At 42.7% G+C, this 26,062-nt stretch overlaps 1 protein-coding gene across 12 annotated transcripts in view; it reads left to right on the top strand.

Annotated features, from left to right (window-relative positions):
• ABCG2 (ATP binding cassette subfamily G member 2 (Junior blood group)) overlaps positions 1–26,062 on the top strand; it is a 157,053-nt gene that overhangs the window by 76,691 nt on the left and 54,300 nt on the right. For 4 of the 12 annotated variants that reach the window (XR_009503208.1, XM_059922382.1, XM_059922381.1 and 1 more), the window contains exon 4: positions 7,282–7,480. The exons of 3 other annotated variants lie outside the window; for them this stretch is intronic. Coding sequence is in view for 4 of the 9 variants with exons in the window: in XM_059922382.1 (XP_059778365.1) it covers positions 7,282–7,480 (199 nt within the window). In the remaining 5 variants the exon portion in view is untranslated. Of the gene's footprint in view, positions 1–4,038; positions 4,135–7,281; positions 7,481–7,728; positions 7,863–8,024; positions 8,128–9,051; positions 9,072–26,062 lie in introns of those variants that run through there. 5 more of the 12 variants (XM_059922384.1, XM_059922391.1, XM_059922389.1 and 2 more) reach the window with 5 other exon arrangements.

The raw sequence follows: 26,062 nt of genomic DNA, 5'->3' as shown, positions 1-26,062 counted from the left end.
GGGTGAGGCTGTAAGTTTTTGGCTCTGTTGATATTATCTATTATAATAGATGGCATGACAGCCAGAAGTGAAAAAAGTCTAAGGCATTATATAATGAATCATGTGTCATTTAATGCTCATTACACTTCAACTTCAGTTGCTCGCACGAATGAACTCTTATCTCTACAGGCAATAAAATGTTTATAGCAGTCAGTAATGTATCAAATGAAAAAGGTCAATGAAACCCTCTTCCATTTTTACAACATTCAGGTAAGGGTAGATAAACCCCGGAATTACATAAGATAAACTCACTTTTATTTTTCAGTCAATAAATATCAAGTATTTGTCGTGTTCAAGGCCCTGAGCAAGGCAACACTGAGGAAATACACTTAGGTGGAAGACATGTTTTCTATCCTAGTAATTCCCATTAACGATCCACAAGGTATCAGGTTTGAGATCTTAAAGTCAGCTCCGGCTTCTTTTGTCTCTCGCTTTCAATGTTTTATCCATTACCAGGAACTGTAAATTCTTACTTTATGATGTTTGTTTCGTGTCTCTTTCCTCACAAATTTTTTCCACCATTGCTCTAGTTCAGTCTTTATTTTTTTCATTTCCAGACTGATCACTGCCTTCCCACATTCCCCCATCCATTCTATACATGAACAGATAAATCTTCCTAGAACACCACTTTGACAATGTCATCCCTCTACACTAAACTTTCATTGGTTTCTCACTCTCAAAGTAAGTCTACATTCCTTGGTTTGGCATTCAAGCCTTCCATAATTTGGCCCCAGAAGATACTCTCCCATTTCTATTAGTACGTTACCGAGAATAGAGCCTTTGAACTGCTCTTTGGTGGAGAGTTTCCGTGAACAAATGCTGTATGCATGTTCTGCAATGATGAAACCTACTTAATCAACTTGTTTTAATCTAGCATCTCCCCATCTTCTTTTTCACATAACACATACCCATAAAGTCCTATGTTTAAGTAAACTTTTAAATTGCAGTATAACATAATACAGAAAAAGTAAAGAAAATCTAACAATTTGATGTATATCTACAAAGTGAACATACCTGTATATCTGCCACCCAGACCCCCATATATATTTTTTTGTTTGTTTGTTTGTTTATTATCAGCATCCCAGACGTCCCCCTTACGTTCCACCCTAGTCCTTGTCCCTTACAAAGGTAACTACTCATCTGACTTTTATCACTGTACATGAATTTTGTCTATTTTGGTTTCTTTTTTTGGCTTGTTTGCTTATTTTTATTGAAATATAATTGACATATAACAAATACACAAATATGTATGTGTGTGTGTATATATATTTGATCTGAGTAACAGATATACAAGTGTATTTACTTTGTAAATACACATCAAGCTGTTTACTTAGATTTTCTGTACTTTTTCTATATGTGTGTTATACTTCCATTAAAAAGTTTACTTCAACTAAAGACTATATAGATATGTGAAATTTACTTTGGTGGACTCTCCACATCTAAACTTTCAGTCTGTTTTGCAGGGACAAATGTTACAACCTCTGTCCCACTTTGTAACTCTGCAGGTTAATTATCTGTACCTAATTATGTACATTTTTTCCTCTGCTATGCTCATTTTTTTAGGGCTTGACTACCTCTGTGAACTTTACAACCAAATGAGCTATTTGGTCCCTTGTCTGCTATATAAAGAAAATTATATGAATCAAGGTGCTCTGGCTGCACATCTGGCCTCAACACCTCCACCATCCCCTGCTGCCCGCCCCCCGCCCCACCTTATGCTGTCTCTCTCTGTATTAATGCCACCTTCTCTTCCCTTCTCTTCTCTTCTCTTCTCCATACCTATAAAAACATTGACAACTGGTTTTTGGTATTTCTCTTCTTTCCAAGATGTCACTACTTTGGCAGAGTCTGTGTTTATTTAGATGACCAACCCATCACCCTAGCTTCTGTGCCCTTTGATCTTCTCAACTTAACCTTCAGTGTAGGCAGAATTCTAAAGATCCCTTTCTCCCCCAGGGTCCAAGATTCCACTGGTATGTAACTAAACATTAATCTGGGTACTGCTCTGAGGAATTTTGAAGTTGTGATTGAAGTCCCAAATGAGTTCACCCCAAAATAGTGAGATTATCTAGATGGGCCTGATGTAATCACACAAGCCCTTCAAAAGGAGGAAGGCGAAATCCAAGAGATTAGAAGTTTGAGAACCTGCTTTGAAGATGGAGGGGGGAGTCCCATGAGAAGGAATGTGGGCAGCCTGAAGGAGCTGGTTGACTGACAGCAAGGAAACGAGGACCTCAGTCCTAAAACTGCAAGGAATTGGATTCTGCCAACAACCTGTCCTTGGAAGTAGATTCCTCAGATAAGAGTCTTCAGATAAGAGCCCTGTTGGCTCATACTTTGATTTGGCCCCATGATACCCTAAGCAGAGCCAAGCCTAGCCCACCTAGATTCCTGACCTCCAGAATTTTGAAATAATTAATGAGTATTCTTTTAAGATGCTGAACTGATGGCAAGTTCTCACTCAGCACTAGAAGATAAATATACCTTCCTTCCATTTCCCGAATTCTACTGTCACGTTCAAACCATGGGACCTTGTCAAATCCTGGAGTGCCAATATTATATGCCAGTTCCCTATTCAGTGACTTCACCCTCCAGTTTCATCTCTTCAGCCTCCAAGTGACCCCGCTACAGGCTCCCTTCCTACCTGTCTCTTCCTGGATCCACTTTCCTGTGATGAATCCACCTGCTCAAACCCTTGCTCCATTTTTCTGTTGCCTTACCCACCCAGCAAAACCACATCCTCGAATGAATTCCACCTTCTAACCCGCTCTGTCTTTACTTCTTTGTGATTGGGAAAGCCATGCCCATTTGTGGCTTTGATGGCACCACTTTTATAGAGTCCAGTCTTAGGGGTCCTTGCTGTTGCCCTGTAGTCTCTCTCTGGGTCCCTTGGAAGAAAAACTTTTCCTCTGCCGATAGGTCTAGTGGGGCTGTGGGAGGAATGAAAGTTAATTGACCACAAACCAATTAAAGGAGAAAAGATCAGGCTCTGGGGCTTATAGACCAGCTTAATAGGGGAAAGGAGGGTGGAGAGAAAGGGATTCTATGGGAAAACAAAGGACTTTTAGGAAAGAGAAGTAGGCTTTTAGGGAAAGAAGTATGACAGTTTGTGATGTTTGTTTATGCAATTTTTTTTTTTTTTATGTAGTGTCTACACACTGAGTTTTTTTTTTTTAAATAGTAATCTGTTATTTATTTATTTATTTATTTTTGGCTGTGTTGGGTCTTTGTTTCTGTGCGAGGGCTTTCTCTAGTTGCGGCGAGCGGGGGCCACTCTTCACCCCACTCTTCACTGCGGTGCGCGGGCCTCTCACTGTCGCGGCCTCTCTTGTTGCGGAGCACAGGCTCCAGACGCGCAGGCTCAGTAGTTGTGGCTCACGGGCCCAGTTGCTCCGCGGCATGTGGGATCTTCCCAGACCAGGGCTCGAACCCGTGTTCCCTGCATTGGCAGGTGGATTCTCAACCACTGTGCCACCAGGGAAGTCCCTGCAATTTCTTATCCAGGTGTGTGTGGTTGGTCTTCTACCAGGCACTGAAGCCCCTCTGAGGGGATTTATAGCAGCTTCACTCTCTGAAGGCTCTGCCTTTAGTCAGATAAGGGGAGCTTCAAAAAAAAAATGCTTCTTCAACAGCTGTATCTCATATGTCTTCAGTTTAAATAGTCTACATAGGAGCTCTGTGGGTCCCTACATGAGCGTCCTCTTTGTTTCCTTAGGGCCGTGTGGTAAGGAGAATAACGACCTGCCAAAGATGTCCATGTCCTAATACCCAGAATGTGAATGTGCTAGGTTACCGAATCAGATGACTTCAAAATAAGGAGATTACTCTGGTTTATCTGGTGGGTCTAATGTAATTATAAGAGTCCTTAAAGGTAGAAGAGGGAGGCAGAAGATGAGAGTCAGAGAAAGAGATGTGATGACAGAAGCAGGGTCCGAGAGATGCTGTGTTGTTGGCTGGAGGAGGGGGCCATAGCCCAGGAACTCAGGAAGCCTCTGAAACCTGGAAGAGTTTCCAGAAAGGAACCCAGAACTGCTAACAGCTTTGGTTTTAGCCCAGTAAAGCCCACGTTGGACTTCTGATCTACTGAAATGCCAGGTAATACGTTTTCGTTGCTTTAAAGCCACCAGTTTTGTGGTAGTTTGTTACTGCCACCACAGGAAATGAATACAGGCCTACTCCAGTATTCATCATTTTCTCAGATCCCTGATCTTCTCATTCGTGCCCATACTCTCAGCAGATCCCCCAACTTCAAAGAGAAGGTGTAGTTGTAGGCCAGACATTTCTTTCAATTTTCTCTCTTTTCCCTTCTTAACACATTTATTACACGAGGACACCCCCTGACTCCCTTCCCCTTTGCCACAATTAAAGAAAGATACATATTTTTGGCTTTTCTAACATTAATTCATCTGAATTCTAATTCCATTCTGCTTTCTAAGGTACCTGATTATAACCAGTTAACCACCTTTTCTTCTTTATGGCTTGTCCTCTTGGCATGGACACATATTCTGGCCTGTAATTTAAACCAAACAAGAAATATTTTCTCTGAACCCCAAGATAGCCTTTAGGTATACTCCTTTCTCTCACCTTCCTTTTATAGTGAGACCTTTGGGAAGAGTTGCCTATACCCTGTTCCTGTTTCTTCACTTACTCGTCAGTGCTCAAGCAACTACAGACTGAATGGTCTCTCACGGAGTGAATCAAAGGCCCCTGGTAGCTGTAAGCAGAGCCATGGGGGGTCACGGTGCATACGGCCTCTTGCACCGTTTTTTATTTGCTTCAACTTAAGTAGTAATGAAAATAAATATACTGGGATCCAGTACAAACATTATATACGTAACCTAAATGCCCCCAGGCCCATAATAAGCCCTGCCTGAAACCTGAACTTGCTAAGGGGGAATTGACCCTGAGTTCACCACTTGGAGTAAGCACTGAGGAATGGCCTGGGTCCTTACCAGCTCCTTGCACTTGGTGGCCAGGCAGGCAGATAGACTGAGAGCTCAGGGCAGCTGGGAGAGCTTTGGAGGATATTAAGAATCCTACGAGAAGGATGAAGAGAGCTTCTCATAGGTCCATATAAGAGCTTTGATAGTAGAGTGCCTGACTGATGGAGTTCTAGGCCCAGGAAGTTTGTTCCTTTAATGAGAAGACTTTTTGATTTTGCTTTGGTTGCCATTCTATATAATAGATAAATCATATCCTTTATCAACGTTAAACAAATTTGTAACCATTTGTTGCTGACATTCTGTCAAGCACTGATACCCCTGTTAGAACCATACAAGCAAACACCCCTCACTGGTGTGACGATTGGAAAGGAGTATTATGCTTCCCCTCTCCCCAACAAGTCTCCCAGTTATTTTTGGAGTTTTCAAAAGGGAGACTCAAATGACTTCATGAATGAGACTATCGGCTCCCTTTACGTGAAGGCATCTTTTTTGCATCATCTAGTTATGTCCAAGCGCACTATCTACAAAAACACATGGTGACACCTCAGCCCTTCCAGGGCCCATTTAAGATCTCCAATGTGTGTGTCAAGGGTGTGGACTCCAGATGGCCCCAAAGCTTGGGACTGTAAAGAAATCCTAACTTTGATAATTCTGTGGTTTGACTGCAAGGCACATAAAACGTGACAGTGACTTCAGCTTGGAGATAGTCCAGCAGGTCAGTGATACCATTAGAGATCCAGGCTCTTTCTGTTTACTTATTACGCCATCTAAGAAATTAATAGAAAGAAATGGGAAAAAAACTTTACATTGAAAATTTACAAATAAACCACAAATGATCATTAAACATTAAAAAAGCTTATTCTCACTAAGTCAATGTAATATAAATTAAAACACTGATATGCCATTTGTTACCTATCAAATGAAAAAAATGTTGTTATTCTGTCCAGTATTTGTGAGAATTTAGGGCAACAAGCAATCTTTTAAATTGTTAGGAAACTGAATTTGGCACAAACTTTTTTGTGGGAAATTTAGCTATATGTCTTAAAATTTTTCAAATGAGCATAGCTTTTGCCTCAGCAATTCCCTGTCTGGAATTTACCTGAGTGTGCCATGACACAGCTACAGAGATGTTTTGCGAATAACAGGAAGACTGGTTAAATTAATTATGGTAGGTAACAAGACGACCGAATACCACGTGCCCGCAGGGAACCATGTTTGCAATATAGCAGTTTTACAAAATAATAACAGCTACCGCTATTGAGTGCTATCTAATGACTTTGCACACATTGTCTCATTTAATCTTTGTAACTACCCTGAGAGATCCTTTCCCCTGATTACCAATAATCACTTCAAGACTAAGTAACTAGTTCAAGTCTCCAGGGTTTGGGAAAGCCAGGATTCAGACACAGGCTATCTGACTCCAGAGGTGACGACGTTCATCTCTGTACTTTGTATATAAACCCAATTTTGTTTTTTCAAAAAAAATGTATGCAGAGAAAAAGACTAAAAGCAGATGGTATGTGGCTGACGGGTTACAGGTGATTTTCATTTTCTTACTTGATATGTAATAAGAGAGAAAAAAATTTAGTTAAATGGAAAAGAAAAAGTGCCAGATTTAGGAACACATTCAGGGACCTCCCTGATGGTCCAGTGTTTAAGGCTCTGCAATCCCACTGCAGGGATTACCGGTTGCATCCCGCATGCCGGCGCAGAGCGGCAGGGAGGGAAAAAAAAAAAAAGAATAACCAGGCTCTATAAATAGTGGGCAGTTACTCTATTCAGAGAAGTTGTGAGGTGGAGAGGAGGGAGAACAAAGGGCAATGGTCTGAGAAACTGAGTCACCCATTTAGCCTAACTTTTGACCTTGTGCAAAATGGCCTCCTTTGGACCAGGTGACTCCTATGAAAAATTAGGACGGTCGTCTTCAGGTTCCTCCCTCCCTAATATTCTGTTACCTAAAATACCCAAACACTAAATGAGAAGACAGGGCATGTGAAAATAATTAGCCCGAAGTAAAATGCTAATTTATAAGTTAAAATGACTCTTTATAATGCAATACATTTATGAAATGCTGATTTTAATCTGAACTTCTCAAACAATTTGATGGCAGTGATCAGTTTAAGAGCATATTGGGATGAGGTTAGGAACTCTTTTCCTGAATCTGCACACTTTCCAGCTTTTCTACACCATCAGTGTATTGAACAGAAGTACTGATATTTATTACAGGAGTGTGAGGGACACATTTAAACTGTTCATAGTACTATTTTCATTCAGCAAGTTTTGTTTCCTCCACCCCTAGATTCTGTTCCTGATTTTACTGGCCCTGGGGCGCGCGCACCTGATTTCTCCGAAGCTCATTCATTAGAGACCGCCTACTTGCTCTGGGAGTGGACAACGCGTGCGACAGAAAAACAAAAAACAAAACTCGGTGTCCGCGTCCCCTGGTGCTTAGGAGCGTGGGACACCGGCAGTGGCCAAATCCATCCAGGTCAGACCAGGTATTGATCGGCCCGGGTAGCGTCCTGGGGCTCCCAGGGCCAATCGCCCCTGTCCGTTTCGTGCGAGCCCCGGAGGCCAGGAGCTGTGGCTCTGTCCCCGCGGGCTCCGGGATAGTCATCTCCGTCAGCCGGTCCCCGCGGGCAGGTGACGGTGTGGTCCAGCGCCAGGCGGGATGCGCTCACACAGCACTCGCCCGCGTTCCGCCCGAGCGCCGGGCCCTTATCAGCGGCGAGGCAGGCGGCGCCACGCCTCCCGCCGGCCTTCGGGCACCGACCCCGAGGGAGCCGGGGTGCGAGAGAGGGGCCGCGCCCTGCGCTCTGCCCGCTCGCCGCCCGCTTCCCCTTGACAGTGACCGTCATCCGGGGCCGGCGCGCGGCGCCGGTGAGTGCGGGGCTCGCGGGGAGCGCGCGGGCGCGGCGGCCGGGCTGCCCGCCGGGGCGAGGGCGTCGGTCGGAGAACGTCGCCCCTCCGGCGGGCGTGGCCCGGGTCCTGGGTCCTGCGCCGCTGCGCGCCGGGTCCCGAGCGCGCGCGCCGGGCGCAAGAGGGAGCCGGCCTGGCCGGACGCTGGAAGGAGGCCGCCTGGAAAGGGGCGCGTGGTGCGGCCGCTTGCCGTCCTTGTTGATCGAGTGGGAGCTGCTTCGGTCGAGTATGTTCGGAAGGCCCCGCTGACTCAGCTTCGCGTTTATGTAAATGATTGTTAGCGCTCTGCCTCGGAGCGCCGCAGCCCCGGAGACTGAAGCCCCTGGTTAAGTTAAACTGAGCCACTGCTGAACTGAGCGAGTAAACTGTGAAGGCGGTTGGGATGTGTGTGCGGTGAAAGGTCCGTGGCTGTTGCGTGTATGCATTTGGTAGACGATAGAAAACTGTACATCTGAGATGACTGGGTTTTAATTAGTCCCTCCCAGCCAGTTTCATTCGAAAGTGAGTATGAAACAGCCTGAAAATATAGACTTTTTTTTTTTTTTTTTTTTTTACCAGAAAACAGTGTCTTGGTGTAGCCGATTCCGTGTCTGGTAGGGTGTGTTAGCCGGTTGGTAAAACTCTTGCCTTTCCCCGAATGTATGAAGCTAGAGTTGATACTGGGTGGATAAAAACTTATTGAGTATGGAAATAGGAGAGAAATGTGTTAAGATTGGTGCTTTTAAAGGGCTTAGCCAATATACTCTATGTCTTTTTCTTCTCCCCAGGACATAAAATGTGTCCACAACTTTGGATGGTTTGCCAAAGAGTTATATTGAGCTGCCTTTTGTAATTTTTCTGTGGGTAGTTGACTTTTAATGGTTAACTTCAAAAAATTAACCAGCTTATATCAATACTTATTAAAAATAATACTGGAGAAGTTAGAACAATACAGAAAAACATACGACCAAAAAATTAGATTGTAAATCTAGCAAACAGTTAAAAAAATACCTGTAATGTTGCCTCATTTTATTTTCTTGCCCAATAGTAGAGATATAAAAGCTCATTACACTTTCAGGAAAAAAAAAAAAAAAGATTCATAGTAACAAATGTATACTGGTCATCTTTGTTCCAGACCCTGGGCATTCAGCAAGAGCTCCCATAGGAGACAGATTCTATTGCATCAAAATGGTATGAAAATACACTGAACAGCCAAAATCAATTTCTGCATTTATTTTTATTAAGCATTCAAGAACATTTGAGGCAAGCGTAAGTGTTACAGATGGAAAGTAAAGTGCACCAAGAGGAGAGTCACCATGGGACAGCACATTAGAATGGATGTGGACAGCAAATTAAAGTTACGCCTTGGCAGCTGAAATAAAAAGGGACCGATCAGTCACACAATTCAGCGAGGATAAAGACAGGAAATATATGAGCTCCTTAGAGAAGAGTTTCCTGGCATCTGCTTCTGAGGCAAATGTCTTGTGTCAGAAGGATGCAGAGGAGACTGAAGGATGGCGGTGGGAGAGTCTGGGTGCCCATGCCATAGTACATGCCAATAGTGCATTTTCTAGGACTGCTTGCTGTAGTTGTCATTTTCCTTACCGTAAGTATTATGAGAAACGCTTGTAGGTTGCTAAGCCCCTATGGTCACACATGCTGCAGTTTGATAGTTTGGACTTAATTGGGAGTAAATCTAGATTTTATAGAGGGATAGGTGGACCTCATGTGTTCAGATCCTCTGTATTTCTCTCTCTAGCGTTTTTTTAAATTTATTTAATTAATTTATTTTTGGCTGCGTTGGGTCTTTGTTGCTGTGCACGGGCTTTCTCTAGTTGCGGTGAACGGGGGCTACTCTTCGTTGCGGTGCGCGGGCTTCTCAGTGCGGTGGCTTCTCTTCTTGCGGAACACGGGCTCTAGGCGCACAGGCTTCAGTAGTTGTGGCGCAGGGGCTCAGTAGTTGTGGCTCGCGGGCTCTAGAGTTCAGGCTCAGTAGTTATGGCTCACGGGCTTAGCTGCTCCACGGCATGTGGGATCTTCCCGGACCAGGGCTCGAACCCATGTCCCCTGCCTTGGCAGGCGGATTCCTAACCACTGCATCACCAGGGAAGCCCCCTCTCTAGCGTTTCTGACAGCAGTTTGACAGCAGTTGAAGGTTATATCAAGTGGGAAGTTTTATTCTGTGTTGCTTATTGGGGTTATAGGTTAGGGTTGAGATCTTTTAGTGAAAATTAAAGAACTTGAATGGCCATCCTCTCTATAGGATATAAGATATATAGGTCTACGGGAAGCTAAAGTTTATCCTTTAAAAAATCAGTTCCCACTTCACTGCAGGATGTGAACCAAGAAACTCTCTAGCTGAATCGGGCCTCATAGTTTTGTGTCTATTTCCCAGCAGCAGTTTTATGAGGTCTAATTGATGAGAACGTGTCATAGAGTTCACACCTATTTAAAGTGTTCAGTTTGTGCAGTCATCACGTTTTCGTCATCCTTTCGCCCAAAAGCCCATGAACACTCAGTCCCCTTTCTCACTACAGTCCCCTCGCCCCCTCCTGTGTCTTGGAAGCCGGTATTCTCCTTCACTAGGAGACTGTTAGAAAGTGGACATCTGATTTTTGGGCCACACCGTTAGCTTGTTTATAGAAATAAGTAAAACATCCAGAGAATCGTGGCATTGAAAGTAGTGTTCTGTCGTTTCAACTGGGGTTGGTGGGTGTGGGTAAAGCAGAAGTGCTGCCCTCATCCCAGTTTCAAGGAAGAAGTTTTGTTTTCGGCAAGAGGGGTGGAATGAAATCTTGGCAAGGTCAGAAACCCCGTTGAAAACGCGGCTCACTAGCTCAGTCCCTTTGGGCTTGCAACTGAAAAGACCTGTTACTCTTCTTTTAAAAAAATTTTTTAAGAGAGTTTTCTTTTTTTTTTTTCTTTAATTTTATTTATTGATGGCTGCGTTGGGTCTTCATTTCTGCGCGCGGGTTTCCTCTAGCTGCGGCGAGCGGCGGCTACGGTGTGTGGGCTTCTTATCACGGTGACTCCTCTTGTTGCGGAGCACGGGCCCTAGGCACGTGGGATCAGTAGTTGTGGCTCGTGGGCTCTAGAGCGGAGGCTCAGTAGTTGTGGTGCATGGGCGACCAGGGCTCAGAACCCGTGTCCCCTGCATTGGCAGGCGGATTCTTAACCACTGCGCCACCAGGGAAGTCCAGGCCTGTTACTCTTTAGAACAAGGTTTGGCTGGAAATTAGTGCTTAGGCCCAGGTAGCATTAGGTAGTTCTATGTCATTTCACAGGCATTGAGTTTTTACCCGGAGGCATAAAAATGGAAGTCTCTAGAAAGCAGCAGGCCCTGTGATCTGTCTCTGAAGACACTTGAGCTGAGTGTCTCAAGGGAAGAGTTATAAAGACTGCCTGAGAGGTACCCACACCTCGGATGCTTCTGCACAGGAGGTCTGCCTCTTCTCTTCCCGTCCTGCACAGCCCTACCCTGGCCGCACCCTGAGCCCACCTTGGGGGAAGGGAAGGAGGGATAAAAAAGTTAGAGGGACAACAGGATCCTTAGAAAGGGAGAAGAAAGTATTCCATTTTACTCCTTTTCCTCCATCATCCCATGTTAGTTTGGAATGCCTTAAGACAAGATTATCAGGTCCTCAGAATTAATAAAAGTGGCCGTTAACTGTGGTGAGTGCTTGCGGTCTGCAGGTGGTTTTTACATTCATTCTCATTTTTTTGCTCACACCAAACCTTTCAGGGAGATATTGGAGTTTCATATTTATAGAGGAGGAGGCTGAGAATTCACAGGGTCATTTATAGCTGGGACAAAAAGACTGTGTTGAACTTTATTAAAGTTCACCAATCCTTTCTTTCTTTTTTTCTTTTAAACTTAGCCTGGTCATTTGTTTCAGTTTCCTTCCATGTTCACAGAGCCGCTCATTGTAAAGGCATGCAAGGACATGAAAAGAGCGTGTGAGCTGGTAGGAGTAGGGAGGCCCAGACCTAACTTAGGTCTAATCAACTGTGCCATTTCTTCATTTTCTACTTTTGATGAAGTCTCATCATCTCTCTGGGCCACAGTTTCTTCATGGGACCAGAGAATATATGAGTTTGAATGGGAGAGGTCTGATTTTCTTTGAGTCCACAAGTGGAATGTGGGTTAGTTGAAAGTGCCAGAATAGTTCTACAGACTGTCAGGGGTACTGAGAACACTCAGTATTCTTATCTGACCCATCAGTGAAGGGATTTGCAAACCAGCCATGTACTTTGTTTTAGAAATCTTTCTGATCCACCTTTCTTCTGTTTCATAACAGCAGGAGACTGTTAAATGTCTTTCCAGGATATCTCATATGATAGTTACCTCAAATAAAACACATGTACTTCAGAAACCATAAAGCCATGGGCTAACTGTAGTTAAAAACCTAATTTATAAGTCATACCTTAAATCTAATAGTACTGTTATTATCATGCCAAACCGTTCACTGCTTCCATCTGGAATCTAAGCTATGAGTACAATCCGTTTGACATGTGCAGTGTTGATTTACGCCCAGGTATTACTAGCAGCCTAGGGCCAGGTGACTCATTCCAGTTGCTACAGTGTAAATCCATCCTTGCTACTTTTAGCTCTTTCCTGGAGCTACAAGCCCCTCATTGTGTTCTGATTTCATCCTTAGATATATACCTTCCCTCTCCCCCAGTGAGATGTGTTCTATCTTGCTTCCTAGTGGAAGCAAGCAAAAATTCTAGTGGTTTGAATTTTTCAACAAAAATCAAATTGCTGTTCTCCTCTCCCTCCATATGTTATGAGAAACAAGGGAAAGAGATCTTTGATGTGTTAGTCTTTATAAAACAATGCTTTTCAGAATAGATACAGCCGTGGCTTCCTTGACGAGTAAGTTTTAAAGAGCAAAGATGGCAATTTAAGTCTAATATTATACTTGCGTTATAAACATTGAAAAATATTGGGGTTATTTCATTATTTATTTTAATTTTTTATTTTGGAATTATTCTTAGACTTACTGAAATGTTGCCAAAAGAATGGTACAGAGAGTTCCTATAACATCTTACGTAAACTGTAGTACCATTGTCGAAACTAATGGATTAACATTGGTAAATGCTATTAACTAAACCATAGATTTACTTGGATTTCATCAGCTTTTCACTATCTTTTTTCTGTTCAGGATCCAGCCTAGGAGCTCACGTTGCATTTGATTGTTGTGTATCATTAGTTTCCTCCAAACTATGACAACTCGTCAACCTTCTGTTCTGTTGTTTTTCCTGACCTTGACACTTCTGAAGCGTACTGTTCAGTTATTTTGTAGAATGTCCCTCGGTTAGTACTCGGTATTTTCTCGTGACTAGATTGAAGCTGTCCATTTTGGGAAGAAATACTGGAAGTAATCCCAGTGCATCATAGCACAGGCACATGATGTCTTATGACTGATGTAGACCTTGGTTAAGTGCTGTTTGTCAGGTCCCCGATGGAAAGTTATCATTTTTCCTTTTGTATTTAGTAGATATCCTGGGAGAGAAACTTGGGCTATGCAAATATCTTGTTTCTCCTTAAATCTTTTTTTTTTATTTAATTTATTTATTTTTGGCTGCATTGGGTCTTCGTTGCTGTGAGCGGGCTTTCTCTAGTTGCGGCGCGTGGGCTTCACATTGCAGTGGCTTCTCTTGTTGCATGTAGAGCATGGGCTCTAGGTGCACGGGCTTCAGTAGTTGTGGCACACGGGCTCAGTAGTTGTGGCTCGTGGGCTCTAGAGCGCAGGCTCAGTAGTTGTGGCGCACGGGCTTAGTTGCTCCACGGCATGTGGGATCTTCCCAGACCAGGGCTCAAACCCGTGTCTCCTGCATTGGCAGGCGGATTCTTAACCACTGCGCCACCAGGGAAGCCCCCTGTGCCCTTTTGACATACCACCTCCCCATCCCTGTTCTTTAAAAAGCATTTCCTTACTTTCTGGTATCATGAAATGCTCCAGGCTCATTTTGGTATTTTCCATGCCCCAACCCTGGCATGAACCATTTCTCCAAGGCACTCTGGTTCCTTGTTTTTGGAGGCTGTTACATAAGAAACCAAGATGTGGGTACTAGGTGTGTTGCTGGGAGTTGCTTTGATATTTTTAAGTTTCATAGATTTGTGACCTAGCAAATGCATCTCTACGAGGCGAGTAATGCCTTAAATTTCAAACACTCTAGAGGCCCTGATTGTATTTGCCAATTTGGGTTCAGTTTCTTGTGGGAAAGAAATGAAATTGGCAGGGTTTAGAGCTTTAAAATTTCCCACTTTTTCTCAAATGACCCATAAGTGCTTACAAAACAATGAACACATTAATTTTTATTTTTTCAGCTTATTAACTTATTTAAACTATGTCGCGACCAATGGCTGAATATATGTGAAGGACAGATATGTAGAGATCATATCTTTTTTTAAAAATTTTATTGAAGTATAGTTGATTTACAATGTTGTGTTAATTTCTTATGTACAGCAAAATGACTCAGTTGTGTGTGTGTATATATATATGTATATATATATTCTTTTTCATATTCTTTTTTCCATTATGTTGTGTCATAGAATATTGAATATAGTTCCCTGTGCTATACAATAAGACCTTGTTGGGCTTCCCTGGTGGCGCAGTGGTTGAGAGTCTGCCTGCCAATGCAGGGGACATGGGTTCGAGCCCTGGTCTGGGAAGATCCCACATGCCACGGAGCAACTAGGCCCGTGAGCCACAACTACTGAGCCTGCGCGTCTGGAGCCTGTGCTCCGCAACAAGAGAGGCCGCAATAATGAGAGGCCCGCGCACCGCGATGAAGAGTGGCCCCCGCTTGCCACAACTAGAGAAAGCCCTCGCACAGAAACGAAGACCCAACACAGCCATAAATAAATAAATAAATAAATATTTAAAAAACTTAAAAAAAAAAAAAAAAAAGACCTTGTTGTTTATCCATCTTATGTATAATAGCTTGCCTCTGCTAATCCCAAACTCCCATTCCTTCCCTCCCCTATGCCCACTCCCCCTTGGCAACCATAGGTCTGTTCTCTATATCTGTGAGTCTGTTTCTGTTTCATAGATATGTCGATTTGTACTGTATTTTAGGTTCCACATATAAGTGATATCATATGGTATTTGTCTTTCTCTTTCTGACTTAACTTCGCTTAGTATGACAATCTCTAGGTCCATCCATGTTGCTGCAAATGACATTATTTCATTCTTTTTGATGGCTAATATTCCACTGGATACATATACCATTTTATCTTCTTTATCCATTCATCTGTTGATGGACATTTAGGTTGTTTCCATGTCTTGGCTGTTGTAAATAGTGCTGCTGTGAACATAGGGGTACATGTATCTTTTCGAATTATAGTCTTGTCTGGGTATATACCCAGGAGTGGGATTGCTGGATCATATGGCAACCCTATTTTTAATTTTTTGAGGAACCTCCATACTGTTTTCCATAGTGGCTGCACCGAGAAAAATTTCTTTTTAATTTTCAGTAATCATATTGGTGATGGTAGTATTAATATTTTATTACTCTGAAATTATTATTAATGTGCAATAAAACAAAGAAATAATTATGAGATATTCAGATTCTATCATCTCCCGAGTCTTGAGAATCATTATTCTTTGTGTGGAAGAAAGAAGACACAGATGTAATATAAAAGTGGTTATATGCAAACCCCATAGTCTTGAATTCAAATCAGAAGTGCCAGTCAGTATATATTCATGTTATGGACATCTGTTCATATCACTTTTTTTTTTTTTTTTTTTGGCAGAAGTTAAATGCCTTTATTTATTTTTAACACAAATTAACCATATGCTCTAGAAGCCAGGTTGGGTGACAGAGTGAAATAAGATATTTCTTTTTTTTTTTAAAAAAGGGGAAAGATTTTATTTATTTTTCTTTAACATCTTTTTTTTTTTTAAACATCTTTATTGGAGTATAATTGCTTTACAATGGTGTGTTGAGATCGTATCTTTCAGATGCGCAAAATGTCTTCAAATGAATTGTGAGGTCCTGGCCCCCCGCCTCCCCACCTCCTACCTCCCCCCATCTTGGGGCAAGCCGTTGAGCCTACTTTCTCATTCTGAAAAGAAGGGTTTTAGGCAAGATCTTCATTTCTCTTGTCTTTTTGTGTGCTCAGAGGGCCCCTTAATATCCAGAAGATTTGGACACTCTCCCTATATTTTAGTTATAATTTTAGTGCCTGTTGATTGAGTTCACAGTGATAAAAAGATTCAGTTAAATTTCAGATTCATATTTATGTTAATCATGCTAGCTTACTTTTAATATTGAAATTTATTTACTCAATTAAACTTTATTTTAATCTTAGCCAGTCCTGACCGTGTACAGAACACTTTTCTCAGGGTTCCATTTCCACATACCTTCTGTAACTTTCTTTTTACTTTCAGATTTTGTCCTACGCTTTTCTTTTTTTTCCTCTCTCTCCAGGACGAAATTACTTTCTTTTCCCTCAACAAAATGTGTTTCCACTTTATATACCTTTTTTCCTTTCATACAAAGATGTTTTCCTTACCAATTTTAGTTGTCTCAATTACATATATTAACCAGAATTCTAATCTTTTAAAAACCTTAATTTCTAGTGAAAACTAAGAAGTAAGCAATTATAAACTGTCTTTCACATTATTATTCTATAGATTGGCAAAATCACAAATACTGTTTATGATTTCTAAAAAATATGTGCTTTTTTTTATAGAAAAGTTTTCAGTGTGACATCATTTTTATTATTAATAAACCTAAGTATCTGTAGTTTCTCCGTAAAAGGCAGCCTATGTTGAGTAATGTTTCAGCATCTTATTTTATTTGGGAAGGATCTAGACATTTAATAAATTTCCATCATTTAACTTAGCAAAACTCTGAAGTTTTATGTCACCAAAAATCTGGAGGGCTTCCCTGGTGGCGCAGTGGTTGAGAGTCTGCCTGCCAATGCAGGGCACACGGGTTCGAGCCCTGGTCTGGGAAGATCCCACATGCCGCAGAGCAACTGGGCCCGTGAGCCACAATTACTGAGCCTGCGCGTCTGGAGCCCGTGCTCCGCAACAAGAGAGGCCGCGATAGTGAGAGGCCCGCGCACCGTGATGAAGAGTGGCCCCTGCTTGCCACAACTAGAGAAAGCCCTCGCACAGAAACGAAGACCCAACACAGCCATAAATAAATAAATAAATAAATTAAAAAAAAAAAAAAAAAAAAAAATCTGGAGAAACTATTTTTTAAGTAGACCTACCATAAAATGTAATTATTCTTAAAGAATTTACCTAAAAGCTCTTACCCCATTTATATCTATTGAATTACAGTTATGTTTAGATTACCCATGAAAACTTCGTGAGACATTAGACCAAGTCACCATCATTTCAAGATATTTTTCTTGATGAATTTAACAGAGATAATATGACCTATTTAACTTTTAGTAAACCTAGGTGCAGTAAAAGTAAGACATGTCCGTATTAATTAAACCAACAAATTTAAACTTTAAAACTGGATATTAACTTAGTATTGAATATTTCCCAGATCACATCAACTTGAAATTTGGGTTAGTTTTTTATTATATTTAAAAATACTCAATTTGTAAGTGCTTACTTTTAAGTCAATTAAATACAGGTCTTTTATAAAGTTAATTTTGATAATATTATCTGGAGGTATGGACATATCATATGTATAATGTACACACGGACATATAAACAGATATAAATAGAGATCTTATAGCTTCATTTCAAAACTTACTCATGAATCAGTTATTACATTATAAACTTACTAGTTTATAAGTAATATTTGGAGTAAGTTAAATTTATTTGCTCAGATGACTAAAGCTTTTCACTATTGCGGAAAAGATTTTTAAGATTTGTGTCCGTCCTTGATAAATTCTGAAGGAGGCTGTGAATTAGATTTGGTGAGGGAGGCTTTCCAGCAGTTTGAGTTTAACAAGGCCTCCCTCTTTTTCCCTTTTTTTTTTTTTTTTGGTGGAGGGAAGGGGGTTCAGTTTCTACCTGATTGAGCTAATTAGGCTCAGTCTCAGGTCCTTGTGGGTTGTACTTACATTTCTGATTTGTAGAGATTTGCAACACAAAGACGGTTGCTTTTAATTCCCCAGAGAACTGGTCTGCCACATAAATGATACTGAAAGATTGATTTGCCCAACTACATTTTCTTTAATTTGCTTTTTTATATCAGTAAGATTTCCAACTACACTGAAAATCAAGAGTTCTGTGTTCTAGAACTTTAGGGTTCAATCTATCGTGCCTTCCAAACTGCACAGGGCATTCAACAAAGGCCCTCAAATTCTGAGTGTACAAATGAAACCCGGAGCAGTTTACCCTAGGGGCAAAAAAAAAAATCTCCATTATTGTTTTTATTAGTCCCTGAATATTAGCTCCCAGTTTTATTTCATATTGTGTGGGCTCAGATAACCTTATTGATTTTCCTTAGTATGTTTAATCAATATTGCCTGAGGGGCAGATTTATATGCCCTATCTTATACCAGGCAAGGGAAGCATTCCCCAGTGAGACCTAATGTTTATCCCATAATATAATTGGCAGAAGAGATGTAACCGTCTTATATAAAGCCCATTCAAATATACCAACTTTTATAAATGTTCATCTCAATTCTATCAACTCTTATATCTTTAATTTTAGCCTCCATTAAGACCCCATCAACTAGGCTTGGTCTTAAAAGGAGTCCCAGTATCTACTTAAAAAAAAAAAGCACAACATGAGTGTTGCGAGTTAAGTTTTATTTGGGACAAAATGAGGACTGCAGCCCGGGAGACAGCATTTCGTAGAGCTCTGAGAAACTGCTCCAAAGAGGCAGGGCGGGGGGAGGTCAGTATATATGTGATTTTGGTGAAGGGGGAGTACATGCAATCAAGCACGTATGTTCAGTAGAAGGTTGCTGCTAGTCTCATGAAGGTTACTCCTAGTCACGTGGAGCAGACATCACCATGAAGGATTTTGGTGCTTTTCTAGATATGAGGAGATACAAGAATTGGGCTCATAAAATCGGCTCCAGAAAATATCTAACTCTCTGAAGACCTGTTCTGCCAGTTTTTCCCAGAGGACAGAGCGCTTCATTTCTGCTCTCCACCCTGAACTCCTTTCAGGGGGTGTTGAAAATCAGCAGCTGCAGCAGTACATGATTTAATCCTTGTAGAGGTAGTTGGCAAGTGCCAATTTGTTGTTGACCCTAGAAACCTTTCTGTTTATCCCCCGGCCATTTAATCTATTTTTGTGTAAAAGGCTTTGGGGTCCCCAGTTGAGGAGCTGAGCCAACTTGATTAATTGGCCTGTTGCCCCAAGCAATTGCTGGTCAGGTATCTCAGTGTAATTTTCTAGCAGACTTTTTTTTTTTTTTTTTTTTTTTTGATGTGGACCATTTTTTTTTTAAGTCTTTATTGAATTTGTTACAATATTGCTTCTGTTTTGTGTTTTGTTGTTTTGGCCTTGAGGCATGTGGGATCCTAGCTCCTTGACCAGGGATTGAACCTGGGATGGAACCCGCACCCCCTGCATTAGAAGGCGAAGTCTTAACCACTGGACCACCAGGGAAGTCCCCAGCAGCCTTTTAAATACATGTATGTTTTAAACTGGGGTAAATAGAGGAGACTTGTTTGGGGCTCTTTAGTATTGGGGACCAATGGGGGTCCCTTTGGCCATCCAACCTTAGTGTTGTGTCAAAACATTTCTTTTAATCCCATTAATGTCTGTTTTGTTTATCCCATTTCTTAACCATCTAAAGATTTTTATCCTTTCAGGATAAGTCCCTTTAAAATTTCCACCTTGTTGGGAAGACATCTCTAGACTTTCTCCTCAGTTTCTTTTTTTTTTTTTTTTTTAATTTTATTTATTTATTTATTTATTTTTGGCTGCACTGGGTCTTTGTTGCTGCGCACAGGCTTTCTCTAGTTGCGGCGAGCGGGGGCTACTCTTCATTGCGGTGCACGGGCTTCTCATTGCGGTGGCTTCTTTTGTTGCGGAGCACAGGCTCTAGGCCTGCGGGCTTCAGTAGTTGTGGCACGCGGGCTCAGTAGTTGTGGCTCGCAGGCTTCAGTAGTTGTGGCTCGCGGGCTCTAGAGCACAGGCTCAGTAGTTGTGGCACACGTGCTTAGCTGCTCCACGGCATGTGGGATCTTCCCGGACCAGGGCTCGAACCCGTGTCCCCTGCATTGGCAGGCGGATTCTTAACCACTGCGCCACCAGGGAAGTCCCTCTCCTCAGTTTCTTATTCCCTTGTTAATCAACCTGATGAACAATTAATCTAATGCTTTTATTAGCATCTGTAAGACCCATTGAGGGGAAACTGACCACAGATGCACCTTCCCAAACTGTTTTTTTGTTGTTGCTGTTTATTTGTTTTAAACTAAGGGAGTCGTTAAGGTTAGCCGTTATATTTTTTTGTATTTACTTTCTGCTTTGGTCTTTTCATCGGTACCAATAAAACAGCTGTTTATAGTGAGAGCCCTCTAAAAATTTACCAATTTAGAAGTCTCTCCAATTTAAAAGATCCTTTGTCTGGCCATTGTCAGAGCTCTCAAAACACGGGGGGAAAAAAAAAAAAACAGGCATAAGAAGATCAGGTACAACATTTACATCTCAAAGACCCAGGGAGAGAAATGCAGGTTCCTCCTAGAAGGGCTTTTGTTCCTTTAAGGTCAGAATTCTGAAAAGATGTTTTACCAAGCTGGCTTTTTGTAGCTGCACACACAGCTAGAATGTTTTTAGTTAATTAATTTTGGAATGTTAAAAGAATTAATTGGGGTTCTTTTAATATTCATTTTGGAATGTTAGAATAATCCCAATTTGGCCATTTTTAGGGTGAGATTTTCTTTAATTCCCAACTAAGCCGGTACTTGTAGGAATAAATTCTGTACGTGTATGTTGCAGCAAAAATAGAAATGAAGTTTTTCCTGAGAACAAGGAAAGTAAAGGGCACAGTGAACAGGCTAGGGAAGAAACATAACCTGGCCTGAAAGAGTTAATCACTCCTTGTTTTATTTTAACTGTTACTAATCTGTAGTGTGTGTAACTGGATTGGTACTTCACAAAGCTAACCTGTCACTCTCTGACCCTATGTCAATTGCATCCTGCCCCTGTCACTCCTGACTCTGTGTGAGTTACATCGTGCGCCTGTCACTCCCTAACTTTATGTAAATTCCCTGTGCTCCCTGGCCGCAAACCACCCCCTGTAGCTTTTGCATTTCAGAAAGAAGGTCAAGCAGGCCAATAAACCAGAGACAGATGGACCCAATTACCAGGCCGCCTGACGCCACGATGACTGTTTTGAAATAATGCAAGGAGAAAAAGAATGCAAGACCTTCAGTACTTTGATCCTTATCATATACTACAGGCTGCGAGCCCCGCATATAAAATCATCTCCGATTCCCCGGTGGTGGTGGAGGGGAGGAGGGGCACAGTTTTTGGAGGCACTAGCCCACTGTGTCCCCTCTTGGCTTAGCCAAGAAACAAAGCCACTTTTTTCTCTTTTCTCCTAAATTCTGTCTCCGTATTTCTATTGGGCACTGGCGTACAGAAGCCGAGATTTCAGGAACAAATACATAATAAAATCTTCCCAGTGTCTCTCAACTGTGGTAACCCAGGTACCTCTTCTTGAAACTAAGTTCAAGGAAAGTCTACTCTTCCAACGAGTTTATCCACCACCAAATAAAGCTTAGGATCATCAGCCAGTAATAGGAAATCCAAGACCCAGAAGAGACTTACCTAAATTCGTCTGGAGGCGGCCGGGCACAAGAGGCCTTTGCTGTGGTACCAAGGCTCCAGATCCTCATAGAGTTCAGGCGAAGGAGAGAAGTCTGCTCTGGGTCCCTTTGTTGTTCACTAAAAGGGTCGACTGAAGAAAAACGCACAACCTAAAAGTTGCAAGTTAAGTTTTATTTGAGGACCTTACTGAAAGTTTTATTTGAGGACCTTACTGAAGACTGAAGCGCAGGAGACAGCCTCTCGGAGAGCTCTGAGGAACTGCTCCAAAGAGATAAGGGAACAGCCAGGATATTTAGGAGTTTTTCGCTGAACAACAACAACAACAACAAAACAAAAACAAAAAACAAACCCTGTCGTCAGACATCAAAGACAACTGATAGTCACCAGAAACAGACATCAGAAGTAAATGATTTTAGTGCTTTTCCATGTATGGGAAGATACCAGCGTCTGGGCTCATTGTAATTATCCCTTAGATACGCATCTGAACGATCTAGGGCCAGTGCCCAGAGCGCACAGTGCGTCCTCTTTTTCTCTAATTTCCCCTGGGTGTGCACCACGGGGGCTCGGTGGAGGGGCGTCGGGGGGTATGGGGATGGTGGCCGCAGGGGCTGATAGCCAGAGCCTGGTTTGCTGGAATGACAGGCAACATTCCCTGTTTCCTGGGACGGCGGGCAGTATTCCCGTCCACATCTGTCAGTTTCTTAAGCATAAGTGAGTCTGAGTGTAAACGTAAATGTAAAATGAGTATAAACGGAAAACGTTAAACGTAAGTGGGTTTCCGTGGGCCTGAGGCTGGACCATTATACTTGCCCCTGTTTTTCCCTGCCTGGGCAGAGTCGGGGGAGGTGGGGTTGTTTTAGAATGGGGCGGACAGCTGAGACGCACTATAAAACCTCCACCGGCCGTGACCTTGCTGTGGGAGGAGGTGCCTTTTGCCTGCTGGTGTCCTGGGCCTTCCCCATCCTCCCAGCCCCACCTTCTTGTGGGTAAAGGGCTGCAGACCGGGGGTACTCCTGGCATCCTAAGATCTATATATCCGAATACACCCTTCCTTAGAAACCAGGTACTGTTCTTACTTACAGTTTCTGAGTGCTTGTCTCGTGTCTGGTAGTGTCTCTAGGGCAAAACATGCCCAGCTGTCATAGGCTAGGAGGAGGGGTGCAGCACAGTGGTCCCATCTTGGCTCTTGGATGACTGCAGTAGCCTCTAGGTGGTCTCCCTGCTCTGTTCCCCCGCCCCCCATCCCCAAGTCAGAGCGATCTTTATTTATTTATTTATTTAAAAATTCATTTATTTATTCTTTTTTTTGGCTGTGTTGGGTCTTCGTTTCTGTGCAAGGGCTTTCTCTAGTTGCGGCAAGCGGGGGCCACTCTTCATCGCGGTGCGCGGGCCTCTCACTATCGCGGCCTCTCTTGTTGTGGAGCACAGGCTCCAGACGCGCAGGCTCAGTAATTGTGGCTCACGGGCCCAGCTGCTCCACGGCATGTGGGATCTTCCCAGACCAGGGCTCGAACCCGCGTCCCCTGCATTGGCAGGCAGGCTCTCAACCACTGCGCCACCAGGGAAGCCCATGAGTGATCGTCTTAAATATAGTTTGATTTTGTTGTTGCGCCGCCCAGAACTTTTTGGTGCTTTCCAGTCTCATTTGGAGCCAAGGCCAAAGTTCCTGCAGTGGCCCGAGGCGCGGGCGCTGCCAGAGCTGACCTGAACCTCTGACCTCCTATCCTACACTCTCCCTCCCTCTGCCTCAGCCGCGCTGGCCTTGCTGTTCCGTAGACTGGCACTTGGACTTGGTGTCACGCCTCCAGAGAGCCACCCTCAGGTTTCTGCTCAAAGGCCTCATTGGAAAGGCCTCCCCTGACCACTTTTTCTCTTCTGCTTAATTTTTTTCTCTTTTGCACTGTTGACCCTGACATTTTTCATACATAACCTCATTGATGGCAGGGATGTTTGTATGTTTTTGTTTTGTTCACTCCTGTATCCCCAGTGCCTGTCACGTAGTAGAAGTCTAGTAAGTATTAGTGAATGAATTTTAATTCAACAGATGAGAAACAGGCTTAGAGAGGCTAAGCAATGCCTCCAGAGTTACTAGCTAGTACATTTAAAGGCTGGAGAAACTCGAATCCCATACGTTTGATGATGGCTGTTAGGTAGCATTTTACGAGCAGCCTTTGGAGGGAACATCACAGTTTCATCGGGGAAACTGCTGATCGAAAGATTAAGAAACTTTGGGATGTAACATATATGTAAGTTGCACTTAGTCTAACTCTTCATTTTTACTCGCAATTTGACTAAATATTTTCTAGAAGTTTCAGTTTTCTGTCACAGATTAAGACAAATTTGGGCAAAATCCCTGCAAATTTTGTCAGAATGCAAAAGGAAAAATGAATAGCAGGGGTTAGGGATGCAACCCCGTACAGTCAGAAATCCATGTATAACTTTTGACTCCTCCAAAACTTAACACATATTTTGTATGTTATATGTATATCTACATATATTTTATGCATTCATGACATACCTAACATCCTTCATTTCTTTTCAATGTTTCTAGGCTACATAGTTTGCAAGTCTTTTCAAATTGTTGCAAATCTTAAAAAAAAATTTCTAATATCGTTATGGAAAAGAAATCCACATATAAGTGGACCTGCACAGTTCAAGCCTGCGTTGTTTAAGGTGTTGCCAAATGCAAGTTCAGGTGCCCAACATACAGTGAGGTCAAACAAACTGAAACGTCGGAGTTTGGAGCAGAAGAAGGTTTATTGCAAGGGCCAAGCAAGGAGAACGGGCATTTTGTGCTCAAAAGACAGGAACTCCCTAATGGTTTTCGGATAAGTGTTTTTATAGGCAAAATTTGGGGTGAGGGCTGCAGGGTGTGTGGCTTTCTTCTGATTGGTTGGTGGTGAGGTAACGGGGCGGGGCTCCAGGAATCTAGGGCTCAGCCTGAAGTTACCACGGTCCAGCCAGGTGGGGGGCCTCAGTTCCTGTAGAAGAGCTCAAAGATATTGTAATATATATCCCTTGAGGGGGAACCAGGACCCCGCCCCAGGGTTGCACTATTGTTTCTTTTTTTTTTGTTTTTAATAAATTTATTTATTTATTTTTTGCTGCATTGGGTCTTTGTTGCTGGGCGCAGGCTTTCTCCAGTTGCGGCGAGTGGGGGCTGCTCTTCGTTGTGGTGCACAGGCTTCTCATTGTGGTGGCTTCTCTTGTTGCGGAGCACAGGTTCTAGGTGCTCAGGCTTCAGTAGTTGTGACTCTCCGGCTCTAGAGCGCAGGCTCAGTAGTTGCTCCGCGGCATGTGGGATCTTCCCGGACCAGGGCTCGAACCCGTGTCACCTGCATTGGCAGGCGGATTCTCAACCACTGCGCCACCAGGGAAGTCCCTGCACTATTGTTTCTTTACTGCCTTTCCATTGTTTCTGCATTCCTTCACTCTTCTAATTAGTAACTGTTTGAATCTGCCTTTTGGAACTCAGGGAAGGTCTAGGAGGCTGAAGCCTTTTCCTACAAATAAGAAACCAGGGACACAGAAAGGCTTTTGTACCCAGGAGGACCCCACAGGGTCCTGCTGGGTTTCAAAGGGTCAGTTGTATTTACTTTATGTGCACTTGTATCTATTTAAAGGGAGGATTAAGATTAAATTGAAAAAGGGACAGAAAACAGATCTGTGGTTGTCAGGGGCTTGGGGGGAGGGAGAGGGAATTTCTTTGGGATGATGGAAATGGTCTGTGTCTTAATTTTGGTGGTAACATGACTGTATACATATATATATATATATATATATATATTTTTTTTTTTTTTTTTTAAATAATTATTTGGCTGTGCCAGGTCTTAGTTGCAGCACACAGGATCTTTGCTGCGGCACGTGGGAATCTTTAGTTGCGGCGTGTGAACTCTTAGTTGCATCATGTGGGATCTAGCTCCCTGACCAGGGATGGAACCTGGGGCCCCCTACATTGGGAGCGTGGAGTCTTAGCCACTGGACCACCAGGGAAGTCCCATGACTGTATACATCTTCAAAGTCCAAAAACTGTACTTAAGGAGGATAAGTTTTACTGTTTACAACACTGTTTACTGTTGATGTGTTTTTAATAAACATGACAAAAAACAAAGATTAGGCTGAACCATGAGTATAGTTGGCATTATATTGGAAGGAATGTTCCCCCATTTTTTGTTACCTGTACCTTTTTTCCGTAAGTCACTAATTCCCCGTAGATCCCTCACTGGCCTTACGGAGTATCTCCTCTGTGCTGGAAGGAAGGGGATGTGTTGGACGAGTGAGAGGAGGGCTGAAGGGACCTGCGGAGCTTCCAGAGTCAAGTCTTCGCTCCCTACAGGGCATATGCCACCCTTTGATGGCCTTTGCTTACCTTTGCAGCCTCATTTTCTTGACTGCCCTGTCCCCAGAGCTGAACTCTAGTATAACGGACAGCATGCATTTCCCAGCACAATCTCTTTGAATTTAAT

This window comes from Balaenoptera ricei, chromosome 5 (assembly GCF_028023285.1).
Source record: "Balaenoptera ricei isolate mBalRic1 chromosome 5, mBalRic1.hap2, whole genome shotgun sequence".
NCBI classification, from domain to species: domain Eukaryota; kingdom Metazoa; phylum Chordata; class Mammalia; order Artiodactyla; family Balaenopteridae; genus Balaenoptera; species Balaenoptera ricei.
The sequence above is the reverse complement of the archived record's forward strand: the minus strand, read 5'-3'. Positions and strand labels throughout refer to the sequence as shown.